The 19,410-nt window shown below is 48.7% G+C and overlaps 1 protein-coding gene across 12 annotated transcripts in view; it reads right to left on the reverse strand.

The window, feature by feature from the left end:
• ATXN7L1 (ataxin 7 like 1) overlaps positions 1-19,410 on the reverse strand; it is a 252,933-nt gene that overhangs the window by 158,852 nt on the left and 74,671 nt on the right. For all 12 annotated transcript variants that reach the window (XR_016394379.1, XR_016394377.1, XM_089917801.1 and 9 more), the window contains exon 3: positions 8,393-8,497. Coding sequence is in view for 10 of the 12 variants with exons in the window: in XM_089917801.1 (XP_089773927.1) it covers positions 8,393-8,497 (105 nt within the window). In the remaining 2 variants the exon portion in view is untranslated. The remainder of the gene's footprint in view (positions 1-8,392; positions 8,498-19,410) is intronic.

A 19,410-nucleotide genomic window follows, 5' to 3' on the forward strand; every position in this document is an offset into this window, starting at 1 on the left:
CAGGCGGACTCTCAACCACTGCGCCACCAGGGAAGCCCTAGAAACTCACACTCTTATTTGTCTCATTCACCTGCAGCATTAGAACAATGCCTAGCATACAGTAGGTGCTCAATAAATATTTTGAAAATAAATTAATGAATCAAAGCTATGTGACTCTGGAGAATGTAATCCAACAGGTTCAGCCTTCAAGAAACAGGCTTGAATGAGATTATAAGTTTTTTTTTCAATTAAAGATGAATTCAATAATACTAAAGTAAAAAAATGCTAAAGTTATGAAGATCCTCTTAATCTATCTCTAAATTTGAGGTGAGCCATTATATATGCTATTTTTTTTTTTTTTTTTGGCCATGCCGCATGGCATGTGGGATCTTAGCTCCCCCGACCAGGGATTGAACCCGCGCCCCCTACAGTGGAAGCACGGAGTCTTAACCCTTAACCACTGAACCACCAGGGAAGTGTCTGGTTTGTTTACTTGTAAAATTTTACCTGGTTTACAGAAACATGCAAGAAAAGGGAATTCCATTGAATTTAGAGGAAACCATCTACTGTTTGACGGGGGGAGCGTCTCATGGATCTGCTCATTTGCTGGACATGAACAAGAAGCTAAAGACAGAACTGGTGGTGGTACCCACTCCACCTCTTCTGCAACCTTGCTTCTTTTTACTTTTTGATATTTAAAGGTCTATGCAAATGCTGTGGCTCTCAAAACATGGACTGTAACTGATTTATTCCTCCTTTCTGAATTCCCTCAAAATTGTGCCCAAGTTCTTTACCTAAGCCAACAAGCAGACAAGATCAGTGGCATAGGTTAGAAAGATGAGAAAGAAACAGGGAGCTCAGGTGCCCCCAAGCACTGCATTTAGTCTCCAGCATCCTACAGGGGACCAAAACAACCTTTCTGTATGGAAGTGTAGTTACACTGCTGCAGGGAGTTTGAGATCCAAAACATTGAACCAGTACAGTGGTTAAAGTGATCTAGAGTCAGACATAGATTGGAACCTTGGTTCTGCCACTTACATCAGCCTGATTCTGAAGAAATTTCCTAAATCCTCTGAGTCTCCCTGTCCTTGGCTGTGAGATGAGAATACTATGACCACAGCACCTTAGGGTGGCAATAGGATTAAATAACAAAAATCTTAGCATATATAAGTGCTCAATAAGTACATTAGCTTTATTGTTGGCTTTGGTATTTTTGTCTGCCATTAGCAGAGAAAAAAGAAAAGCCAGGGTTTGGGACCAGGTCAGCCTGTTATGTTCTAGACACACCTTTAATTCTAATTAGAGCAGCGCTAAGTTCAAAATACAAACATTTGAAGTGGAGCAAAATGTGGTCCCACTTTATTGTAGATTCTTTCAGTTGTGATGCTTGATTTAAGGCAGAACCATTTGTTAGTCCGTGATTTTTTTCCCTTAGGGATCTTCTTATTATAGGGATTTCCTTAGGATCTCTCGTATGACTGCACTTTACCAGGGACAATGGAAAGATGAAATAAGAAGAAAGAACAGCAGACATTGTTTCTGATCGTAAGGAACCCGAAAGATATATCAAGCCAAGAGTTAATTCTGGATCGGGGATCCATGCATCAAATTAAGGTTAAAAAAGAATCCCACTAACAAAATCAAGTTTGCACAGATTCACTCGTTCTTGCCAAGTCTTATTAGTTAATACTGTCAGACTTGACAAAGAATATGTTTGATGAGACCAATTTACTTTAATTATTTTATACGTCTCTGGTATAAATAATCTAGTCTCATAAAAGACAACCCACAATAACAACAACAGAAATTTAATCTCAACAAACGAATTCAACTTAATTGACCAAAAACTCCAGCCCTGCTCTGTGGCGATCTACACTTTCAGAAAGGAAGTTCTGGCAGGATAATTAGCCGGTGATGATACCCGGGAAGCCCAGGGGCACTGGCATTGGGAGGGACGGACTTTCTCTAGGGCTCAGAAGCACAAATGGTTTGTTTCCTGCTCAACTAGAGGTCACCCGGAGATAGACAAAATAAAAAGAACAATTGCAGGAAACCTTGGAACCTCATGAATGAGGCTTCCATGTGTGGCACTGCTGGGCTCTGCTGCTCTGGGTACCCACCCAGCATCGGCATCTGGATGTGGACGGGAGGGCTGGAGGTAACAACCTCCAGCAGCCAGCTGCTGTCACTCATTTATTTTGCAGCCCAGCCCCTCTGCTTCAGCTCACAGTTCATTAAATTCTACTGCATCACCATCAACATGCAAAATAGCTACTTGAAGGGCATTCAAAAATATAATCAGAAAAGGGAATAAAAAGCCCTCTCTGAGAGAGAGGGACAAAAATTAATCCTCTCTTGTCTACTGAGTGACAACAAGGTTCTTTGGTTCTAACATGTATATTATTTAAGTAGCAGTGACATCCAACGATTATCTCTGTCTGATGGATGGGGTGTGGGGCTGTATAGTTCTCTGCTTGGAGGGTAAGCACCAAATGTGGCTGAAAAACTCTGAAGGATCTGTGTATATGGATGGGTTATTTCTTTTGCCATTTTTTCCCCTTTTTTGATTTTCAGGTGGGGAGGACTGAGACTTTATGGACTTCTGCAAAATATCTTGTTTTATGCTTTGAATATGACTGTGATGGGGAAATTATCCTGATGACCAGTGCACACACACTCACTTGAATGTGGAGAAAAACTTAAATACAGAAAAGCACAAAATATGATAGAACAAATGGAGATGTTATATTTTATGGCAGTGGTTTTCAACTGGGGGCAATTGTGTCACCTAGGGGACACTGGCAATTCCTGGAGACAGTTTTCGCTGTCATGACTGGGGGTGGGGGCTGCTACTGGCATCCAGTGGATAAAATACAGGGAAGCTGTTCGACATCCTACAATGCACAAGACGCCCCCATAACAGAATTATCCAGCCCTAAATGGTAACAGTGCTGCCGCTGAGAAACTCTTCTTCATGGTAGTTCATTATGTAAATATATTAGGAGATAAGGACAGAAAAAAAATCATACTCCTTTCATTTAGGCAAATCATACAACTCCATAAATGCCCAACCCAATTACAACACCACAGCTTGGATCTACTTATTATTCTTCCCTTTACTTATAATATTTCAAATTGATTAAACGTATGCAACTACTAAAAGTAATAAAAATATGTTTCCATTGCAGGTATCTTGCACCTCCTAGTTTTGAGCTTGCATACAGGCTTGTGGACACAGATGGGACCCCCCCCGCCCCCGCTCCCCCCCCCCACACACACACATGCACACACCACACACAGAGGATTCTTTTCAGAAGATATGGCAATACCACTCTCTCTGGGTTGAGGTTGGGACCCACAGCATCGACACAAGAGGAAGAGTCACAAATGTCACCCTCACACTCCATGGTAATCATAAGTGAATATTCTCTGGAAAAGATTTCATTATAAATCTCTGTAGCTTATCACTTGGTTAACAATAGCTTAACTTTCTTTTTTTTCCTAAAGTAAACTTTGTTCCACCACTGTGCTAAGTACTTCCTACGTGCGAGTTCCTTTAATCATCACAACAATCTTACGAGATAAACTACGATCCCATTTTAAGAATAAGGAGACTGAAGCACAGAGAGGCAAAGTAACCTGCCCAAGGTCACACAGCTAATAAGTGGAAGAGCTGGGACTTGAATCTAGGCAGACTGACCCCAGGGAGGCTATTCCCAACCACGAGGCTCCTACATCGTGTCAGTGCGTCAAGCCACAACTTGGGCTGGACAGCTACGAGAGACAGGGATGCCTGCCGAATGGGATCAGGACGCCCAAGGCAAGGCTTTTTCTGTTTTCCCCTTGTCTACGCCTAAATAACCTCATCAACTAACCTAAGCGACTTTAGAAACAAACCAATTCCTCAAAATCCTAGATCTCCTGGGTAGAGGTTTAAAAAGTATCCAAAGGGCCCATGTACAGAGGAAACAGACCTAAGGGGCCCACACAGATAGGGTGGCACAGAAAATGGCCTGCAGGGAGCCCCTACCCCTACGTCAAGCAGAGGGTCTCCTGAGCAGTGGGCATGCCTACTTTTTACGTCTTGGACACCAGCTTGGGGCACAAAGTCAGGAGCAACAGGAAAGCAGACAGTGCTGGGAGCGGGGCTTCACGTGACCCCCATACGGGGAGGCGGCCAAGGCCAGATGGACCTCGGCAGGGACCCCAGAGAGACACTGGGAGCCTCATGGTGTTTCCAAAGGAGCTGACACTGGGGCCGCATGTGAATGTAAACCATATTCATAAAAGGCAGATCCTCAGAACTCCTGGCAATGTAGCCATCTTCAGGCCAACAAGTCCTGCCTCAAGAGTGTGGGAAGCCGAAGACGAATCACAGGCCAGAGTCCGCAGGCTGACCTCTGCGCACACATCCCCCGAGACAGGGAGAGAAACGAAGGCAGGAAGCACTTGACTGAATTGGTTTTCCCATTTTTCATAAGAAACATTCAACTTAATAAAAAATAGCCATACTTTATTGACAATAATAGCTACCCTTTCTTTATTTCCTTACTATGTGCCAGGAAACTACTTTATCTCTGTTCTTCATAGTAACTCTGCAAGGCAGGAACTATCGCCTTCATTTTAGAGGAAAAGGAGGCTCAGAAAGGTCATGTAATTAGCCCAAGGTCTCACAGCTAGTAACTTGGGTCTGTTTGACTCCAAAATTCATGATTTTTCCACAATGGCTTTCACTGTTTCACATTACTTGTCAACCTCCAAAGTCCTCAGAACCAACTGCCTACACACACACACACACACACACCCTTTTTTCATTTAACTTAACCAGGTCACTGAAATCTTGAAGGCTGCCATGAATCCATCTCTCTGGATATATGATTCCTAAAACCAGGAGCTGAATCACAGGTGCTAAGAACGAGCAAGTTTCCAAGAGAACACAGGTCCAGTCCCCTGTCATTTAAAACGGTGACAAGTCCAGGGTCTAAGGGCTGGGCGAGGCCAAGCTGGGATCTGGCCCCAGGTGTGCTGGACCCTGGGCTGTGTCCCTCCCACCGCACCTCAGCTCTGCTTCCCGGGGCCACGGCCGGTGATGGATGAACGCATTTCTAGGTGCTGGGAATACAGAGCTGAAAAGGTACATCCCTAGTCCCGAGAGGATCCTAGAAGCTGGTAGATGTGCTGAGACAGTCCACAGATAAGTGAAGTGCGCGGCAGAAGGTGGGAGGCATTGGAGAACAGAATCCTATGGATATGAAGAGGGATGAATCGCGTCCAGCTGCTGGCCATGGGGAGATAGCACGGGGAGAAGAGGAATGAACGCATGCTCTGGGTGTGCCTGCAGGAAGGCGCCTCTGGCCAGTCATTCCGCACCAACAACTCCCCCGAGGCAGGCAGCGCACCGATCTTATGGACCAGGTGGAGAGACAGGAGGCTACCTGCCTGAGATCACGCAGTTAATGAGGGAGTCATGTGAACTGCTTTGCCTGCCTCCAAAGCCCACGTTCTCTCCACTTTAAAACTTCAGCTGCTGTTCTGCAGAGCCCTGGCGGGTTGAGAGGCCAGGAGTAGGCCAGGGACCCCAATTTCAACCTCTCTGGCTCTGCTGTGTATCTATATCCATATTTGGGTTCTACAGATGAGACTCCGTTTGAGAGAAAGCTCTGCTGCTAACAAGATCGAGTCTGAAGCCCTGTACTATGATGTGTTACCTGGAAGGCAAGTGGGTCAGGCCTTTGAGTTTGGGCCGGGACAAGAAGGGCATGTGACCCACGCTGGGAGGCAGTGAGGGACAATGGCTAGGCAAGCAGGCGAGGCACGCACTTCCCTCTCTCTGGAGCGATGCGGCCTGCGTTCAGAATCAGGCTTTACACCTGCTTAGCTTTGCAACCCTGGGCAAGGTGTTCCTAAGCCTGAGCGTCCCCAAGTTCAAAATGGGGGTAACACTGGTACCTACTTCACGGGGGTGTTGAGAGGGTCAGGATTACATGTTCAAAGATAAAGAAAGCATATAGCACGGTGCCCGGCACTTAGCACAGTGCCATCCTCGTTAACTTGCTCATTACAGCGAGGCTGGTCATAGGAGGTGAAAGAGCAAAAAAGGAAATACGATGACACTATAGGAGGAATTTTTAGGGCAACTAAGAAATCCTCACTGTTCCCAGAGCGTTGCTCTGGTTCTGAGCTCTGCCTCGTGTTCTCCTGCCCTTGATAAATGCAGGCTGCCTATCTGCGGGACACGCACCCGAAAGACGAGGGAGGCTTAGGGGCCTCCGTCTGCTGAGATGTGGCCACGCCCACATCGCTGCATGTCAGCTGATTCAGCAAGAAGCTCAATGGAGACGGGGCTTCGGGGGATGAGATCGGTGACCCCAAACCCCCAAACTAATTGACTGCCACTGTTCAGGAGGTGGCCACAAAACCCCTGGCTCTCCCCCTAAGCTCAACTTGCTCTGGCACCAAAAGGCCTAGGACAGAGGGAGGCACGTGTCTCAGCCCGGCCGAGCCCCAGAGGCTTCCTTCGCTGGCTAGATGAGGCCTTGCCTTGGGCGGAATTCTGCAGGGCACAGTGGGGTCCCAGGTCCCTTTTAGGTTCTTGCCGTCAGAGACCCTGCCAGCGAATTAAGTTCCCAGAGGAGGTTGTGACGGCTTATGGGATTTCTGTCTGTCTTGTTCACTGCTGTGCCCCAGTGCCCAGAACAGCAGCATATCCCGTGAATGAATGAATGATGATCCCTTTTGGTTGGCATCTTCATGAGACAAACAGAAGCAGGGGCCACGGAACTTCCACAGTCACCCCCTGACCCAGCAGTTGGGTGGGATCTTCCTGCCACTGCTCTGCTCTTGACTCCCTCTCCTGTCACCCCAGCTGGTAGCACCACCGCCGGGCCTCTGACAGCCTCCCTGGGAGAGGCTTGACCTTTTCTCTCCTCCGGGGAGAAGGAAGGGTCATTTGCTACAGAGCCTCAAGCAAGAAAATCAGCTCGTGCCCAGCGCACAACTTGCTCCTGTGTCATGCTCATTCTGCCAGAAACGAAAATGTTAGAGCTGGAAGCGCCTGCGGAAGTCACCTCTTGTGGAAGAAACGAGGAAACCAAACACTGAGACATTTAGCAAGTAGCCCCAAGTCACAGAGCTGGCTGCCAGGAGGGGCAGGAGACCTGGCCTCTCAACAGAGCTCTTTGTACGGCACTTTCTAGGAGCCTCTATGCCTGTGCAGGTCAGAGAGTCTCAGAAGCCTGGATTCTCTATGTATTATAAACACAAAACACACCTAGAGTTTACACACAGACGCAGGTTATACATATATATGCAGCTATGTAAATGACGTATATACATATTCATAAGTGATATTAGGATATATATGACTATTCTATAGTCCCAAATACATTTACTAGAGAGCTTAGATAAGCCCATCTCCTTTTATTTTATACCTGTTTATTACAGAATGGTGATAACTTCAGGGCTGGGGTAAAATAAGAAATCCTGAGTGTGAGAAAGGGGAAGCGTGTAATTTGCAAAAGCGTGTTTGATATTATAATTGCTTTGATTTTTTTTTTTTTTTAGGCACAATATTTAATGTGCTTTGAAATTTAACAGTAAAGAAGGGCATTTGGATTTTACGTTCAACAAAAAAAGAGGAGAGTTTAAACCAAAAGACTGGGAACTACTGCTCTGGAACTCAGAGCATATGACAACTTTGGAAATTGGCTGGTCCAACACCCCGTGTGAAGACAGGAAACCTCCACTCAGAGGGGTTAAGTCACTTCCTGTCTCAGATCAGTAGCTGTTTGTTTGCTATAGGGGAGCAGCCTCGTGGAGGTTATCTGTTGTAAGTCCACACAGCACCTGCACTGAAGGAGACCAGCATTTGCTGTGGAACAGCTGAAGGGAATTTCTCACTTCAAGGATGTAAAGATACAAAGGGAAAGTGAGTTCCCAAACAGGCCTGGCTTTTTTTTTTTAACAAGGATGATTCTTGGAAGAGGAGAAGCTGAACCTGTGGCTTTGCTACATGCATTTCTCGGGGGGCAGCAGCCAGTGGTCCCACACGGGACCCAACCCTCCTGTGTGTCCATACAGGGAGACTCCGCCGTGCCCTCTCTCAGGGGGACCCAATGTCAGGTTGCGAGGCTGCAGGAGGGACTGCTCAAGCCACCGCTGCCCCTCCCCTTCGTCATCTGCAGAGGCCACCACCCATCTACCTAAACAACGAGAGGCTTTCTCTCTGGTGTCCCGGCAGGACTGAGTGTGTGGGCAGAAGGACTGCAGCTTCTAAGATAGGCAGCCTGGGAGCAGAGGTAGAGCCCCAGGAGGAATTCACCCATGGCCTTGGGCTAAGACAGACCCAGGGCCAGACCACAGGGGACGGTTCCTCCCTGATGTCGGACACTGGCCGGTGCAGGAGTCCACTTACCGCAGTGGGACTGGAAGACCTGCGGCTTGACGACCTGGTTACAGGCACTGCACACCACGAGGTAGAAGTCGTCGTGTGCTGGGTAGTGGCCAAACAAGTGCATATCTGTGGGGGAAAGGAAAACAGGTTGTTTTGAAAAAGCAACCAAGTCTCAGAAGGTGGACGGTTTCTTCTTGGCATTTCCTCGAGGACAGTTTTTCAAACAAGACGTGCAGAAAGCAATCATCTTTACGAAAGGGAAAGCAGTTTCTCCTAATGCAGCTCCCTACTCTCAGGGAAGCCCGTGCCTCAGAGAACCCCTCCTTATTTTCCTTGCAAACAGACGGCTACCCCTGTTGGTTTGGTCAGCGAGGTTGGGCTGCCTGGAATCACATGCTATGGGGAGTGACCCTGTTCTGAAAGAGGGCCCTTGGGGTAGCTGGGACCCAACGAGGCTCTAGTCATTTTAGGATGGGGGAGCTCCTCCAAACCCATTTCAGCGTGGGCAGAGCCCTCCCAGGTGAGTGACGGGGCGAGAAAGCCCGGAGAGACAGAGGAGTCATCCTGGTCTCGGCAGCTGCCTGGGTTCCCCATCACCTGTGGGAGACTCCAGGGTAAAAGGAAGTGTCCAGACAAGTGGCTTGTCGGCCGCCATCATTACCCATTCTTTATGTGGCAAAGATTTACCGAGTGCCTAAGTGTGCCGGGTACCGACCATGCTGGGTTCCAGGGATAACTGGTGAACAAGAACGAATGCCCTGCTCTGCTGGAGCAGAAAAGAGAAGAATTAACCGAATCACACAAGTCATCACTTGGTTGTAACAGTGGTACCTCCTAAGGAGGAGATGTACAGGGTCCCATGAGAGTGTGTGGCAGGTAGACCTAACCTTGTCTGAGGCATTGGAGAGGCTTCCCTGAGGAGGGGTTAGAGAGAGAAAAGGCCAGGGGAGGGAGAGGAAAGTTCCAGGTCTGCCGAGGAAGGAGATTCTGTGTGTCAGCAGAACCTCTTGGCTGGAACAGAACACGGGGGGAGCCCAGAAGGTGTAAGCCTTGTGGACCAAGGTAGAGATTCTGAACCTGACTTTAAGATCAGTGGGAAGCTACTGAAGGTTTTTAAGCAAAGAAGTGACAGAGTCAGATGGACGCTGTTAGAAGATCAGTTATGTGGCCTGCGAGATACAATCACATAGGTCCACACAAAAACCTGCCCACGCATGTTCACTGTAGCATTATTCATAACAGCCCAAGGGTGGAAGCAACCCAGGTACCCATCAACTGCCGAACAAATAAATGAAATGTGATATATCCATACAATGGGATATTATTTGGCCATAAAAAGGAGTGAAGTACTGATACCTGCTACAACATGGATGAACCTTGGAAACATATGCTAAGTGAAAGGAGCCAGCCGCCAAAGCCCGCGTACTATATGATTGCATTTATATGAACTGTCCAGAACAGGCAAAACTAGAGAGACAGAAAGCAGATGAGTGCTTGCCTTGGGCGGGGCGGGGGGCCCTGGAGGGAACTGTCGGACAGCTGCTAAAGGCTACGGGTTTCTTTGGGGGTGATAATAATGTTCTAAGATTGATAGTGGTGATGGCTGCACAACGCCGTGAACACACTACAAACCACTGGACAGCATGCTTTACACGGGTGAATTGTGTATGTGAATTATGTCTCAGGAAAGCTGTGTGTGTGCAGGGGGTCAGCTTGGAGGATTCGGTGGTCATACCTCCTCGCCCACCGTGGGGTGGGGGGCACTCTGCCGGCCTCTCCTTAGCTGCCTGGCTCCAGGGCCACTGAGAGCAGGGCGGACAGAGGAAATAAAAGACACGTTCTGCATGAAAGTCTTTGCGTCACAGAGCTGAGCTTCCTCTCCCCCGCCCCCCCCCATGCCCTCGTTTTTTAGACTCAACCTGTGTCTTTACTGAAAACCACCGGGCGCACGATGGTTCTCCCAGCTGCAGGGCGAGGCCACAGGGAAGCCAAGTTCCTTCTGATTCAGGCACGGCTCATTTATAAACCAACAGAGGCTTCCAGTGCAGCCCCGATGCTTAGAGGGAAATGGAACCGACCCACTTGTCACGCGGCCGGGAGCCAAGACCCCCACCCCAGAGGAGGCTGGACTGGAAGGGTGAGAAGGGCCCCCATTGCTGGGTCCCCTCCACGTGCGAGGAACCCGCACACCTGCGGCGGGATGCGGACCAGACCGGGGCACAGGCGCACTGAGCCTCTGCATCATCTGTGGCTCTGGTCGCAGCCCATCATTTCCCCTCTAGGACTCGCCTCTGTTTCCACTCTGACTAAGACATTACCGGAGGGGAGCGTTATTAGTCAGTGCCTGGTAGGCGGAGGCCTGTGGAAAGAGGAGGCCTGAGAGAGAACCCAGCTGTTACAAAGGCCTGCGGTGTGGGGAGGCCCAGGCCGGGCCCACCCAGCATGTCCGGGGCCCTTGCTTCAGAGCCTCCCAGCGCACAGAGGATGCACCCGGTCCCACATCGCTGACACCACTCCCGCTTTACATTTTATTTACAGATTATTTTTATAATATATAGTCTTTTTTTTTTTAATAACAAAAGTGATCCATGTTCTTTGAGGAAACATATGAAAAATACAGAAAAGCCAGAAGAAATTAAAAAAAAAAAATCACTGGCAATCTTTATTAACACTTTGCATCTCATTTAGATTTAGTCACATTTTCTATCCAGGAACATGTGAAACCAGGAACTGGCAAGGGCTAAGACATTTATTTATTCAACAGCATTTCCTGAGCTGCCTTCCAGCCTTTCTGCAATAGATCAGGCTATAAAGGCATGAAAGAAATGCATTAATTAAAAAAACAAAAAAGCGCATTCACAAAATTTTCATGAGCACCTACTCTGCACCAGAAGCTGTGCGGAGTATGGGAGGCTGAGAGCTGTGGGCGAGGAACGCACCTCTGCACCTTTGTCGTGCGCGCCTGATGATATGCCCAAGGCCTGTCAGGCCTCCAGCTGCTGTACCATTTCAGGATTCCTCCAGGAACCTGTAGACCCCACCCCCTACACGCACCTCTAGGTCGAGAGTTGAACGTGAAGGTTAAGCTGGTCAGAGACTGGCCACCCTGGGGGTGTCCTCCTCTAGGCCCTTCACTCCACTGGGACTCTCCTTGGTTTCCTCCAGGGCAGTTTAAACCATGCACACGTCTGCTCAGAGCGTGTCTCCTGTGGAAACTGAGAGGACCTGCTGGCCTACTTGATTATTCCTTGGTGATCAGGCCTTAGAATCTCCTCGACAGGCTGCCCAGGCTCTGGGAGAGCCTGGCAGATGCGGAGTGAGATAAGGGCACCTGGCTTCTCAGAACCACCACGTCACGGGGCCAGGCCATCTCGGTTCCTGTGCTGTCTGCTTGGGGATGAGGAAGGAAGGCCGGGGAGAACTGGAAACTACTATGTCTGGCATCATGCTAGGCATCCTATTATTAATTCTCCCTCTCTCTCTCTCTCTCTCTCTCTCAATTTACCACCCAAATAGAGCTGGCAGCTCACAGTTTAAAACAGGGGTGTGTTGACGTGGGCTTGTACCAGCTTTCGAGAGCCAAATGTGCAAGTCTCCCAACTTGTTCTGTGAGATCAAGGTGGTAACTTGAAATCAGCCCTGGTGAGAGTTTTTTTTTTTTTTTGGCGGTACGCGGGCCTCTCACCGTTGTGGCCTCTCCCGTTGCAGAGCACAGGCTTCCAGACGCGCAGGCTCAGCGGCCATGGCTCATGGGCCCAGCCGCTCTGCGGCATGTGGGATCTTCCTGGACCGGGGCACGAATCCGTGTCCCCTGCATTGGCAGGCAGACTCTCAACCACTGCACCACCAGGGAAGCCCTGGTGAGAGTATTTATACCACGGAAACGGGCACTACAAATCTTCTCTTTTCTTTGGAAAGCCGCGTTGTTAAACATTTACCAGTGCACCACTGAACGAAGATGGGAAGGAAAGGGAAAAGTGAAACCACCTGTAATGACACCACCTCGGGATAACCACCACTGTTGGCATGTTAATATATATCCTTCTAGACTTTGTTATCTCGTTACATTATCTTAGTTAATCCTCATAACTAACCCACAAAGTTGCTATCATCCCACTTTCCAGGCAAGGAAACAAAGGTAACAGATCCCAAGGCAGTGATCTTTAAAGTAGGATGAGATTCCTACTCTACAGCCCACACTCCCATCTCAGCAAAAGGCCACGTGTTTCATAAGAGCAAGATCTCATTTCAAAGATGAAGAAACCAGTCTGGAACGCTTCCGTGCATGACTAACGGGCTCCAAGGGAGCCGTTGGCGTTTGCACAGGCCTGGGGTCAGAAGGAGGGATTTAGAGCGCAGTGTCCTTTGCTGTGCAACTTCAGGGCAGGTGCCTAACCTTTCTGAGTGTCAGTTTCCCCTTCCATAAAACGGGGCTCACAGTTCTTGCCTCATGGGGTTGCTGTGAAGGCTCATAAAAGCTGCCTGGCTTTGTATTTTCTTCCTCCAGGGATTCGGAAGAATGCGTGGAAAAAGCTTTAAACAAGGTCTTCTCCCCTATTTTTCAAAACTAACTTGTCCTCATTCCAGTGGGAGAGTTGCTCCAGCCAGCACATTCTTTGACTCTCCTGCGTAACCACTCACAGCCAGCCTCCCGGGGAACCTCAGCGTTCCCTCCAACCTGCAGAATTTCCTGTGTGCAAGTACACCATCGCGCACTGTGTGGACAGATGAGGGCTGAGGGCCACTGGGAGGACACTCTCTAGGCTGTGGTCAGGCCCCGAGAAAACGTGCACAAAGGTGATGGGACTGTGCCCATCACAGTGTTCATCCATCTCCCAAACAGACAAAGCCACGCCTGTCTGTTTTGCCCCATTTTGCCCCTGCAAATGAATCAACTGTTGATCAGATAGATCAGATAGTACCACCATGGCACTGTCACAGAGGTGACCTTAGTCATCCTCCTGGCCTGATTATGGGAAAGGTGAGAGCAAGCTCCATAGCTCCATTTTGCAGATGGGGAAACAGAGCTACTCTTGCTTCTAGGTCAGTATTTTTTGTTTTTGTTCTTTTTAATCCCAACTCACTATACACAAATACATACCTATTTTATCTATCTATCTATGTATCTACCTATCTACCTATCTATCCACTCATCCATCTATCCATCATCTCTCATTGGAACATGTACGTTACACTCTGATATGTTCTGGTCTACTCATTTTATTTTATTCTGTTCTATTTCATTGAAAAAAATGCTCACTGAGATCCTTTTAAAAAATTTTATTATTATTTATTTTATTTATTTATTTTTGGCCGCGTTGGGTCTTTGTTGCCATGTGTGGGCTTTCTCTAGTTGCGGCTACTCTTCGCCACGGTGCGCGGGCTTCTCATTGCGGTGGCTTCTCTTGTTGCAGAGCACGGGCTCTGGAGCGCAGGCTCAGTAGTTGTGGCGCACGGGCTTCGTTGCTCTGCGGCGTGTGGGATCTTCCCAGACTAGGGCTTGAACCCATGTCCCCTGCGTTGGCAGGCGGATTCTTAACCACTGTGCCACCAGGGAAGCCCAGCTCACTAAGATCCTGAAATTAACTTCTTGACCCTTTAATGGGTCACAACTCAAAGTGTGGAAAACACTCTTCAAGGCAATCCACTGAGTTAGAGGCTGAGCTGAGCCTGAGAGTTAACTGGGCATTTACAGAGGTTGGAGCTGGTCCTTAGGAGTCACCTGGGTGTCTGAAGCCATGAATTTGTGCCAATTATATTCTGGAGAGTGCCGTGCCAGCTCACAGGAGCTGACTGTATCTCTTCCTAACTCTGCATTCAGTGAGGCATGTCGGTGGCCTGAATCAGCCAAGGTGGGAGTATTTACACCATGGTAATCAGCATCCACTACAAACCAGGGCTGCTTCCCTTGGAGAGCTAGCTGTGAAAATATTTACCAGCACACCACTGACTAGCACCCACCATCACTCCTCCCTGGATCAATTTACTTAGTTCTAGAAATGGAGAAAATTATATCTGTCATCTACCACACTGGATGCAGAAAGGCTTCTGTGCACTTGGGAGGAAATCATTATGTTAATATAAAATTATAGTAATGATATTGATCATTAACCCCGAAACATACGCACAACAGAGCCAGGTGAACATATTGATCACTTTCTGTATCAAATGAGCACAAAAAGCTGCCACTTGTCCAGCTCTGGTGGTGAGAATGGTCCTGGGGGAGGGGGAGTGGGGATGTTGGAGTGGAGAATGAAGTTCTCTTCAACGTCTGTCAACTTAATGCTTACTCTTTAAGGGCTATTCATGGAGATTATTCACACATTAGGCTCAGAGTATTAAATTAATGCTGCTCATACATGGATCACACGCAGGCTATTCTCAGTGCCTCTGTTTAAAGCAGGCAGTTCTTTACTTCTCTTCCTTTACTTCTGGTGGAAGTCTCACCGGCAGCAGAGTCAGTCGTCAATGGCATTCATGTTATCGACTTCGTCTGGCATCCTAGGCCTGCCTCCCCATAGCACTTAGGTTCCCACAGGGCTAGTCTGGCTCTCACAGCTTCAACTGCCCTGAACGCCTCCCTCCCACATCCCTCTGCCCCTCTCCTCTCTCAGATGGCAGAGGACGGATGGAGGGGACAGAACCCAGCTGGGGTGGAAGAAGAGAAAGTTTAGGACACCAGAATGGTTCCTACGAAGGTAAAATAATAACTCTGTGGGACTTCCCTGGTGGCGCAGTGGTTAAGAATCTGCCTGCCAATGCAGGGGACACGGGTTCGAGCCCTGGTCTGGGAAGATCCCTTAGATGCCACAGAGCAACTAAGTCCGTGCGCCACAACTACTGAGCCTGCGCTCTAGAGCCCGCGAGCCACAACTACTGAGCCCGCGTGCCACAACTACTGAAGCCCGTGCTCCTAGAGCCCGTGCTCCGCAACAAAAGAAGCCACGACGATGAGAAGCCCACAAACCACAACAAAGAGTAGCCTCTGCTCGCCGCAACTAGAGAGAGTCCGTGCACAGCAACGAAGACCCAACGCAGCCAAAAATAAACAATAAATATATAAATTTATTTTTTTTTAAAAAGAATAATAACTCTGATTTTCTGGTGTAGTTGACAACCTGCTTCTTAAGTCAATACTGAAAAAGAAATTGGCAGAATGGGAGCAGCATTTTATAAACAGCTTTCAGAGGGGAACACTTCCGACAAGGAGAGTCATGAGCGTATTAACTTTCCTTTATATCCAGTATTCACTTTGAGAAAACGGCTGAAGTAAAGGAACAGGCAGGGTGACATATCCAATTTGCTATTTGTACAGGACTCGTTTCTAAGATGGGAAGACAGCTGGTTTTGTGGCTTCAGGATCACACTAGATTCTGTGCACTTTTGCATTTGCCCCTGGACACCTTCCAAAGCTCAAGACTTGGGCATTTACGAAGAAACAACTGGTGAGAGCTCGAAAGATGAAAAACTTAAGGAAGAGTGATTCCTTCCCTTTGCAAATGGGAATGCCAAGTCAAGCACAGGCTGCACAGAGAAGCAGCTAGAAGCAGACTAGCTTTGAAGGCTGGGGGACAGCTTATCAGCAATCCGTGATGCCTGTGCTCACTACAGATCAGAAGATCCCGCAGCGGGAAAAGGAAGACAGCAAAGCAGACAACTTTGAATGTTAGCTTCTTGGAAAAAAAACAAAAAAGCCCCAGAAAACAGACTCAAGTTTCCCCCAAAGTCTTTTCTGGGGTTGTGAAACCACCCTGGTTGCTATAGGAATTATGAAAATGTCAAGGTAGCATATGCCTCTAGTATAACAACAGTTTCATATACTTTTAAAATTAGGCTTCCCTTCTGAATGGACCCTAAAAAAACAAGGTAATGACAAACATTGAGATTATGTGATTTCAACACACCGAGCCGTCTCCAGGAAGGTAAACGTGAGCCTCTGCCCGTGGTGGGTAACGGATCCACAGACCTTGGTGGGACCTACGGATGTGACAACCCTGTGATGATGGCTGGAGAGCAGGTGCCACTGGACTTCCTTGGAAAACTACCAAAGGGATGAGCTGGGCAGGCAGTGGCTTTGATGTGAGGGCTTCCACTTACATAAACTCAGACAGGAGATTACTGAGAAAAACAGTAACCGTGGTTCAAGGACACACATGGCTGCCTCCAAGCATGGATTCACATCCGGACACGGCTGCCACTCAGTAGAAGCACCTTTCACACTGGGAGAGGCTGGTCCTAAAGGCCTTCCTTTCTCCCATTAATCTTAATACACTCATTATACAGTTTTTATTAATGTATCTTTTCTCTCTTCTAGTGGAATTTTCAGCTCTATTTTAATCACTTATGTCAAATGGAAAGCATGAGGCAGGGTGGGGGGGACCTTTCTCCTTTGCTCTGATGGCGTGATTCTATGTGTCCCTCAACTCCCCGTAAAGTCACAGAACAAAATAATTTGGGGTCTTCAAAGCAATGACCTCAGACCTGACACCTCCCATTCCCCTAGCAGAATGTTGAACTCCCCTCAAGGAAAATTCAAAAAGAACAAAATGTGGTCACCAGCCTCTCCCCCTCTCACACCCCGCAGCACAAGGAAGGAAGAGAGACTGGGACGGCTGGACCCGGAGGTGATCGGAGCCCTGAGTTGAGAACAAAAACTATGACAGGTGGGCCTTGAAAAATGCAGCGCCTGAGAGCTGGGCTCTGGACCCAGGCAGCCTCGAGTTCAAATCCTGCCTCTGTCCGTTGGCACCATAACCCCCTCTAAGCTTCTGTTTTCTCATCCGGGATGAAACGACACGTTTGTGAAGGGGCTGCACACGGGAAGGATGTAAAAAATACAGCATGTTATTATCTATGACCTTCTGCCTCCCCAACTCACCAGTCAACCCTCTGGGAAGCCTCCTTTTCAGAAGCCCAGAGAGGAGGTGGGATCTCCTTCCTCCCCTCCCTCCCTGCCCACCCTCGGCTTTGTGACGAGAGCTTTCTTAGGGCTGCACTGGAGTCACCGGTTTACACCCCTCTCACCACACTGGGATCTTCCTGAAGACAGGAGTCATGACTTAATACCCTTAACATGTCCACAGCCAATCAGTCTGGCGCATGGTGGCCCCTTAATAGATGTTAATAAGCTAACTAGGCCGAAGTTCCCAAGAAGTTGATTTATTTCCCACATTCCTTCATTTTCTCTTCTGTTAAAGGGGCAAGTTGTAGATGACAATAAATTGCCCTAATATCTATGTTGCTAACTAAGATCACAAGGTCAATGATTATATCTGTCTGTTCATTCTGGGTGGGAGCTCCTTGGAAGACAAGCGCTACATGAAATACGAAGGAGGTGTGCGCGGCAGCCACTGTCGCGCACCCGTGTTGGATTCCTGACCCCAGCATGCCAGGCTCGTGAAGGCTGGCTCCTTCCTCCCCGGCAAACATGCTACTCCCACCCCCCGCCCCACCCGACCCAGAGCCAGTGCTTGGGGTGGGCTTAGGGGGGCTTCCTGGATACTCCCTCTGGTCCCATTTTCTATTTCCTCACCCTGCGGCTGCAATGGGTCTTGTACATCAGGACGGTGGGTGATGCAGGGCCTGGAAGATCCAGACTCCTCCCACCCCTTCCTGTTTCAGCTCTGGACCAGCATAGCAGCCAGGCTGAGCCCAAGGCACACTGAGGCATCTCAGCCCAACCCGACAGAGGATCTGACCGGCTGCTGGGCAGTGATGACCCTGGTAGCCAAGAGAACCATTCTGTAAAGGGCTCCCCTTTGCCTATGTCTGGCTTAGGCAACAATGCCAACAAACTGCCCCTAAAAATATTGCTGGGGTGTCAACCCAGCCCCGGCTCTCTCTCTCAAGCACCTGCAGGGACACCTAGGCTCCTCCCCTGTCCAGCAGACACATCCCTGTCCATCATTCCAGCCTGGCGGGCTGGTGGCTTCTGGCCTGACATCCCCACCTCTGGCCGGCAGGACAGATGAGGAACACGTAAGCACTTCGGCGGGATGCTGAGTGCTGAGGAGGTAACCTGGCTAAAGCACTTCTTACGGCAAAGGTTGCTTGGGCTTAGAGATGAGCTGCGTGGACAGGACACCCCCGTTTGCCCCTCACCAAGTTGGCCCTTGTGCCCTGGCCCCGCCAGGGAGAAATTCTGTGTAGGGGACAGGATGGGTACAGCACGTTCAACAAGGGCCTGGAAGTACAGACTGTTTAGTTCACTCTGATTCAGTTAGAGAGAGAAGAGAAGCATCAACATATTGGGGAAAGTTCTAGTCCCTTCCTGGCTTTCCTGCCTTGTGACACTTAGAAGAGTAGACAAGTGGAGGGGTCTACGATGCTTTGGAAAGGTCACACGTCATCACAGGCTCCCTCCCTTCCCAGGCTCTCCTGCCTGGGTCACTTAGAAGCTTAAATGCTCACTTAAATCTTTATGTCTGCATTACCATCCACCTGAGAACTATAGTTGAGATAATATTTGTTTTCATAAACCCAGGAGGCCTCCCTGGGCATTTTTCCACAGTGCTTCCTCAGTGGGCTTTGCTTTGTTTCTTTGGAACAGGCTTTTCCTCCCCTGAGCCTCCCTGGTCAGAGAAGTTTAAGAGCTTGTCTATGTGAGGCCAGTTTCCAGCTGATTTGGGGGTGACTCCTCCCACCTCCATCCAGGGGCATCTCCAGGGTCCAGGTTGGGTCCCCGGGCACAGTCTGTGATGCCTTTCCTCTTTCCACCTCCACCCGAGAGAGACCTCTGTGACGTGGAGGTAAGTGCCATATTTCAGGGAACAAGGCAGTGGGTTTGGTCAAAGAGAATTTCCAGACTGAACAGAACGGTGCTATTGAGAACAACTTAAATGGGTCAAGGGAAATCAATGAAAACATCTCTTTTCATATGAGATGGTCCACTTTCTTGTGGCAAGCTGAGTCTGGAGGATAGACTAACTGGTCCCTTAGTTCCCTTGCAGCTCCTCAGTTACAGTGACTGGTCCATCAGGGAGCGAACAGGAGAAGAATGGGTGAGGAAGAGGGGAGGACGCCACACCCATGTTACAAAG

This window comes from Delphinapterus leucas, chromosome 9 (assembly GCF_059928025.1).
Source record: "Delphinapterus leucas isolate spDelLeu-1000000601 "Yukka" chromosome 9, BTC_Dleu_Yukka2, whole genome shotgun sequence".
NCBI classification, from domain to species: domain Eukaryota; kingdom Metazoa; phylum Chordata; class Mammalia; order Artiodactyla; family Monodontidae; genus Delphinapterus; species Delphinapterus leucas.